This window comes from Primulina eburnea, chromosome 7 (genome assembly GCF_022965805.1).
Source record: "Primulina eburnea isolate SZY01 chromosome 7, ASM2296580v1, whole genome shotgun sequence".
Lineage (NCBI taxonomy): Eukaryota > Viridiplantae > Streptophyta > Magnoliopsida > Lamiales > Gesneriaceae > Primulina > Primulina eburnea.
Window position 1 is genome coordinate 7751558 of NC_133107.1, and position 8067 is coordinate 7759624.

Here is an 8067-nt window from a genome sequence, read left to right on the forward strand (position 1 = left end):
CGAGATAATCTTGAAATTCCTTGATAACTTTGAGTTCAACACAAAGAAAAGTAGCACACGCTTCATAGCAAATATCTGATCTCTTGAAGATCATCTTGTGCTATTGTTTCTTACACTCTTCACAATCTCATACAACACTTATACTTTATCAGGAAGAGCTTGTAATCTGAGAAGAGTCTTTTCAGAACTTTGTGTATCACATTCTGTTAAGTCGAGTAACTAAGAGTTTCAGTAGGCAAATGTGTTAGTCCTTCTGAAGTGGGTGTGTACAAGAGTTGTACTGTAAAATCCAAAGTCTTTTAGTTATACCTTCTGGAAACAGGAGAAGGGGAGACGTAGAAGATTTTATCTTCGAACTTCCATAAACAACTACTGCCTACTGTTATTATTGTCTCACACTTACTTCATCAGATTATTTGCGCACTTATAATTGTTATCTTGGTGAAAGTATACGTAACAAGATAAACTACTATCTCTAATAGGATTGTAGTACCTCATTCAAAGAAAGAAAAAACGAGTAGAGTTTATTTACTCCCCTCTAAACTCAACTTCGATCCTCAACAATCTCAAACAAATTAATGGAGTAAATAAAACACTAATATAATAAATTTATTGTATTATATTAATTTTTTGTCAAATTCTAATCTAATATATTATATCATTCATTTAATCTCACGTGTCATCGAATACAAACACAGTTTAAATTGGACTATTTTAAAACATCGACCCTAATATCTCTTGTAGGTTATGTAGTGTCGATATCTATCACATATTCATCATCATTTAGCTATCAGATTGTACATTCATAGCATTACTTGCTAGTAAAGTTTCTAATTCATATTTTTCTTCTTCTTGTTCATCAATTTTGATTAAAAAAAATTGCATTAAAAAAACTGGACTTCAATGTTATTAAGCTTGTACATTGCTAATATCATTTGCCAAGAAAATCGCTAAGTTGTGTTCCTACTTAATCATCTATTTCGTTTTTTTTTAAAAAAATCGCACTTGAGCGTATTTAAAGATGCTTAATACGATCAACCTACACTTTGGCCACTTTTGACCAAAGCGAAAGTTTTAAGAAGCTTCAAGCTTAATCAAGATTAAGCAAGACTTAAACGAACATTTAAAACCATGAATAAATTGATGAATGAGACGAGAATGAAGACATGTTTTGTTTCCCTATCCACGCCCCCGCCCTACCACATCACCATCTCTAACCACAACAATCAATTGGATCCTGATTTTAAATTTCAAAATAAAAAAACGTATATTTTTTGGAAATAAAAGCATAAGCTGCGTTTCACTATAGTTTTGACACCCCATTTACTTTGCCTCAATTGTCACTTATCTTATTTTTAAAATTATTATTAGAAAAAGCCCTATTTTTTTTACCTTATTTATATATATTCAAAAAACCCGTTTAAAAATTATTATCCAATCTACGACCAGCACAAGTAAATAAGAAAATTAAACTAATGTGACAGAATAAATACATCTTTGACTGTCACCGATTTTCACGAGCGTGCTTCACGCTTAGTGGAGGTAAAATGAAGTTCGAAGAAGTTTTAGTAACGTGGTGCTCCATTTGCATCCATGGCTGGTCTCTCATTTTATTTCCTTGTCAACAAGGTGGAATGATGCTGTCTGATGTTTTAATGGAGATGAAATGATGTTGTCTGATGTTTTACCGATCTTTGGTGCAGTAAAGAACTTAGAAGATGCAGAATTATTAGTTCTGATAGAATCTTCGCAGTTGGATTTGATGTCAGGGAGGACTGTGTTTCCAATGGCTTCATTATGCAATTTTTCCTACAATCGTAAAATTTGAAAATATTCAAATTAAGCGAGAGGCGTATAATACATCCACCAGAAAGAACTCGGTTGGGGTCTCACCTGGAGTATGTTGCCGAATCGTTCGGCCAGATTTGGCAGTTTTAATGCGGTCACAAGCGTTATGGCATCTCTTACTGATTTTTCTAGTGAAAGAAGTTTCACAAGTTCAGTTGCTCTTACAAGTTTGTTGCCTGAAAAAAGTACAAAACATAATAAACACAAGGGAAAACAGAAATGATAATCAGTGTGTATTAGCGAAAAACTCACCATTGCAACAAGAAGCGATGAGCCTCAAGATGCATGTATCTAAGGAAGTTTCCAAATTGAAAGTCTCATCTTCAAGAGAGGTTGTATCGTGGCCGAGAGCCCCCATTTCTTGTATGCTTTTCTTAATCTGTGAAAATACCTCGTTGATGATCAGAAATCACACAATAATCGAATTCCAGAACAAAACACGGGGGAAGGAAATGAAGTGAATCCATCTATTCACTGTCTAAACATTTATATTAATTCTTAGCCTGATTATCTGATATAGCATTGGCAATATAGCTGAACCATTTGCTGATATCAAAATATCTTATGCTGATGATGCTCTAAACAACACAAAGCAAATTCACCGAAATAGTGCAAACTTGCCTGGGAGAGATGCATTTTGTACATCATAAATTCATTCTCGAGGCAATCTGCGCCCAGGCCAGAAGAAGCGAGAGGAAATGATAAGTCTAGCAAGGTGAGGATGGGCTTGGGAGTGCACTGAAAAAAACCATAATGGAATGATATAATTCCTTGTAGTTAAGATGCTGACTCAGTAAGGCTGCAGTTTATGAATAATCATAATACCTGGGGGAAGGATTCAGGAGACTTGCAAACAACGCAAAATAACTTTCTCGTGTTCAGTCCAACGACCCAATAATTTTCCTCAGACTTGTTTAATTTGCTGGCACTGATAATTGCAAGTTTTATACCTACGCATCGAAAATTCCGATAAAAAAGGGTACACTTCAAAAAAATATTAGTCGTACCTGAAGAGTGGTAGCCAACTACCCCCATATAGATTTGTGTACACCCTCAAGACACCCTACATTTATATTTGCTTTTAACACTCAGGCATATTTATATATTTAAAAAAAAAAAGAACAAAAAAAGTCATGCATCCGACGTCAGAGATTTGCACCTTGGAATCAAACGAACTCAGTTGGCCTTCATCACTAAAACCGAACCATTTTAAACATGACCCGGGAGTCAATGGAAGTCTTCCTCTTAGAGGTCGTGTCCCATTTGGAATGTTGAACACTCTATATTCAAACATCTGCAAGAGGAAACGTTTTAAATTTAGAACCAGTTGACCTTCTTGGAACATATTTCCAACTTCATAACATAATTCATGAGCAAATTAGGCCTAGTGAGTCTCAGCAATAATAATAACTAAAAGTGCAATGTGGATGTCGGATATCCTGGGTAGATTGTCTTAAGGCCATCAAGAACAGGAATACAGAATTTCAACATCAAATCTAACATCCTCGTTGATCTTTTAGTGCAACTAGGCCTACTTTGCTCAAAGGTTTCAACAGCAATTTCTTTCGTATTTTTGATCTGTAAGATCTTACGATATTGATCGATCCCACAAACCCATAATCCAGGTTTAGGATCATACATAGTGCAACTATAGGCGGGATCCAAATGTCTTTCGAGTGGAGTTATAAATCGTTTATCAAACTTACAGATGAAATTATCTCCAGCTTCCAGAAACAAAAGTATGCCCATTCGAAAAGTTTTAAACGAACAAAAAAATAAACCCCTTTCAAACTCGAGAGAATAGAACGATATGTCGTCCTGTATTTTATTCTAGACAATCATCAATAGAATATTTTTGTGGTACCGGGTCGTCTGAAGGTAGCGAAGGGGAAATGTGCATGACAACCGCGAGCTCATCCTTGAAGCCCGCTGCTGTAACCACTGGTCCCTCCAGAGAGAGTATATACCTCTAACAAGTGAAATTAAGATGTCAGATTATTCAAGTGAAACTGGCAACAAGAAAAATATAGTATTACACCGTCCATTGAATTATTTGCAAGTACAATGTCGGAAAATTATGTCGGACTGATCAACGAAATTCAGAAACTAGTGATAAATTTTTCAAACCTGCAAACCACCATGAGTGAAAATACGGAGAAGATTAATGCTTGTTACAGCAGCAACCCATGAATCTCCTAATGCTACTACTCTGACTTCTTCCCCTTCAAATTGCATAGACCACTAAATTTGAACAGATAGATTAACATCAGCTACGGTTGACCAAGCATTAATTTTGTCAAATCACAAGACCAGGGAGGCAAATTAGAACATCTATGATCCTGGTTGCAATGGAGACGATAATGCATAATAGAATTATGTTTAAGAGGCCTAACCTCACTATTATTATCCCAGGTACTGAACGGTTGATACATAAGTGTGCTCATATTCTTCTCTCCTCTGCATGGATTAGCAAAAGCACAGCCATTTTCACTCAGAGAAGCCATTGTGAAACCAAAATAGTCATTTATAGCAGGAACACGTGGACCTCTGCTAGTATCATGGAAATCTATCTGCAGGTAATCATGAAATAATTCTGTAAACAAACCTCACTCTGTTAAAGCAAGTCTCATGCATCAATCTCTTCATCTTAAATATCTATAAAAAGATATTCAGTTTATCATTCTTCCTTCAGGATACCTCTATACGTGAATACCCATCATGTTCCATTGTGGTAATACTTCCAAGCATATTGTAGCACAGAAAGCTTCTCTGTCCAGCCTTTGCAGGAGTAGCTCCAGGCTGAAAAGCTTCTTGCACTTTCGGCACCACGTTCGATATCACATTTCTTGACCCACTCTTCCCATTAGCAACATTATCTTTTCTACCATGGTAGGACTTTTCAAAAGATTTAAACTTTAGAATGTATTCCAACTCATCATCATTTTCTTTTTTCCATTCATCCTCATTTTTATGTCGTTGACGTAACCTTTTTCTGCAGGGTGGCACTGATTCACCAAAGCTATCTTCATTAAGATTACCCGACTCTTCTTCCTCATCAAACAACAGAAAGCCATTTCGAACATACAATCCAGGAACATCTTCACTTGAAGATTTCATTGGCGATTGTACAGCTGACTCCCACACACCATACTTCCCCATAACATCAATAACTGCAAGAGCTTTGCCATGTGGCTTCCACGCCATACAAGATATGCACTCAATAAATTCCTGCTTACCAATTATCTGCTTCATATCAACATCCCAGATAAGAATCTGTTTGTCTAAACCAGAAGTAGCCAAATATTTTCCATCAGGTGACCAAGATAAGAAACAAATAGGTCGTAGATGATCACCTCGAAGAGAAAACAACCTCTCAGCGGTGACTCCATCATACATTACAACATCGTTTTTCAGACCTGGCACTGCTAGCATATTCCCATCAGGACTCCATGCAAGTATATTCGTTAATGAAACATCAGAACCATAATTAGGAGCTATAGCTTTGAGGACATAAAGGGTACACCCAAACACAAGATCCCAGTAAATGAAGGTCCCAGTCGAATCAAGTGAAGCAAAGTAATCATTCTTAGGACCAAAAGCCATGCTAGTGATAGATCCTTCATGTCCTTTGAGAATTCTAGAAATCCTTCCAGTGAATGTATTCACAAGTTTGATGCCCTCATCATCACCAGCAGCCGCCAAAACCCATCCTTTGTTATTGAACGCAAGAGCACAAACGGGCAACTTGAGTGTAATGATGTTGGTCTTAAAATCTCCACCTGCAGAAAGATGATTGTGTAGCATAAGCACGCCGTTACCTTCCTAGTATGTAAATTCCTTGATCAAAGTAAACAAATAGTATCGTGAGAATACAAAGGCGAGGGAGAGGAAAGGAAAACATTAAGGTCCTATTAACCCAGTTTTTCTGGGTATGAGTTAATACAACCAGCTATTTAACTAATTTGTGATCAAATGTAAGGGCAACACTACACATGCATCCCAGATTACCAGCAAGACCAAAGATAAGTACCCTACAAGCATCTTGAGATTAAACAGACAGGTTATCCACGATGCAATTTATTGACTATTTGAATTTCAGTTTACCAATTTACTCACTTGCAATAGCCCTATATCTTGTCATAATTTGATAGCCTATATAGAATTTACCAAGGCCAAATTGATTCTTGTCCTGGATCTGGTATCTTCTTACAAGCACAAAAAGACTGAAAACGCGGGAAGATGAAAGTACACAACACTATGTGCCGCAACAGTCAGCTTTAGTAGTGCACATCCAAACACAGCAATCCAGAGCTTTTAGCAAACATAAGATCTATTTCACATTTGCTATTTTCCAAAACTCGCAAGTCTAAATTGATCGCTTCCTACATAACTATAAGCTTAAAAAAAGACTTTAAATTGGCAACCATCAAATTCAGAATAAAAGATCCACAAAATCGCAATCGGGCTGCTCTTGTGGCTAATCAAAAATGAATAATACCAGGAAACTCGTATAGCTTAACGGAATGGTCGAGAGAACCCGAAGCGAGGCAGGTAGAATCCGGACTAAGTGCCAAAACCGTGACACCCTCACGATGATTATCAAGAATCTTTGGCGGATTTGACGGCGAAACAGCATCGTGGATGCAGATCGAGTTGTCGGCGGACGAAGCCGTAACTATGTGGTCGGCTTCGGAATCCCAGAGAATGGAGCAGCAGGAGGGCCTTAAATTCTCACCATTCTTGTGGGCTTCTGGGAGCTTCATCGTGCTGATATTCATCTTCTTTGCTTCCTTTGTTTGTTAGGGCCAGAATCCTCTCCTTTTTTAGGGATTCCTTGAACGCGGGAAATGGAGTTAAAGGAGGGATAAGCGGGTTTCAAGCGGGCTTAGGATAGGTTTTGAAATTTGATGAACGGACCGGACCTGTCTCGCCGAGATATATATATTTAGGTAAGTTTTAATATGTCGTACATTTATGTATATTTATATCAACATGATAAATTGACATTCACTTATTCGATATACAAATTTTTCTATATTTTATCATATTAAATAGTTGAGTGTCACATAATCGATACTCACATATATAATAATTGTATATAAATATACATGTATAGGTATTTATATTATTAAAATTTTATTTTTATTCTTATTTATTCAATAATGTACACTTTAACCTATAATTTTAATTTTATTTTTATTCTTATTTATTGAATAATGTACACTTTAATCTATAATTTTAGTTGATAATATTTTAGAATTAAATAATTTTATTTTATAATAATGTATTTAAAATAAAAATATATAATTATAATTTTTATTTTTATTTTGTTATGAGTAGAATATAAATTAATAAATTTTAAATCGTGATAATATATTTTTCATAAATATTATTAATATAAATTTGGACAAAAATTTTAGTGATTTATTATTTTTTTTAATATGACGACTAAAATTAAAAAATAGTTTAATTTTAAGTTGGTCCAACCCGGATTGGATCCATGGGTTTTGAGGCGGGATGGGTCTTGGGTTTGGCCAAACCCGTCCCAGACCCATCTTGTTGTCACCCTTGCTTTGCAAAGACGCATAATAGATCAATATGAACATCATGAGCAGTCCCGTACTAAAACATTGACAGAAAGATGGCTTGAAAGCTTTGGATACGAGCGAAAACTAAGTTGATCAATTAAGTCTATGTATAACAACTGAATCCTAATTTTACGTAGCGTAATTGTTTTTAAAATCCCATCTTTATTAATAATATCCAATACTCATTTATTATTTATATATATACACCCAATGTAATGCCCGAATTTTGATATAATATAGCAGTAGTGTGATGGTTCTTGGCTTTACATTATGATATGAATGGTAATGATGTTATAGAATGGAATAGATAATGGATGGGTAGAATCAAAGGTGGAATTTGAGCTAAATAGGTAATGAATGTGCAGAAACGGTATGAAAAATATGGCACAAGTTGTGGTTTTTAGCATAATGTTTTGTATATTGATCCAATTGATGTGAGGCCTTTTCCATTAGAAAGATAAGACATAAGGCTATAACTTTCCAGTTTTGAGTTTTGTTCAAATCATTAGGGAAGACGAGCCAAAAGCGCCCCGAAGTGTGTCGTGCATATCGTCGTTCCTACAATGACACATGTTGGGAGAATTGGCATAAATTTTTACTCAGAAATCCAAATGAGCTGAAATTTTGGGAG

At 35.7% G+C, this 8067-nt stretch overlaps 1 protein-coding gene across 1 annotated transcript; it reads right to left on the reverse strand.

Annotated features, from left to right (window-relative positions):
* Positions 1-1427: 1427 nt before the first annotated feature.
* LOC140837089 (protein ENHANCER OF LHP1 1-like) lies at positions 1428-6737 on the reverse strand. Its single transcript, XM_073203098.1, has 12 exons — positions 6347-6737; positions 4546-5627; positions 4242-4418; positions 3976-4089; positions 3713-3817; positions 3008-3142; positions 2856-2911; positions 2674-2776; positions 2470-2586; positions 2101-2227; positions 1894-2024; positions 1428-1809 (listed from the first exon to the last, which is right to left on the reverse strand). Exons 1-12 carry the CDS (start codon positions 6624-6626, stop codon positions 1606-1608), a joined length of 2631 nt encoding a protein of 876 aa, XP_073059199.1. The 5' UTR covers positions 6627-6737; the 3' UTR covers positions 1428-1605.
* Between the last annotated feature and the right edge of the window lie 1330 nt (positions 6738-8067).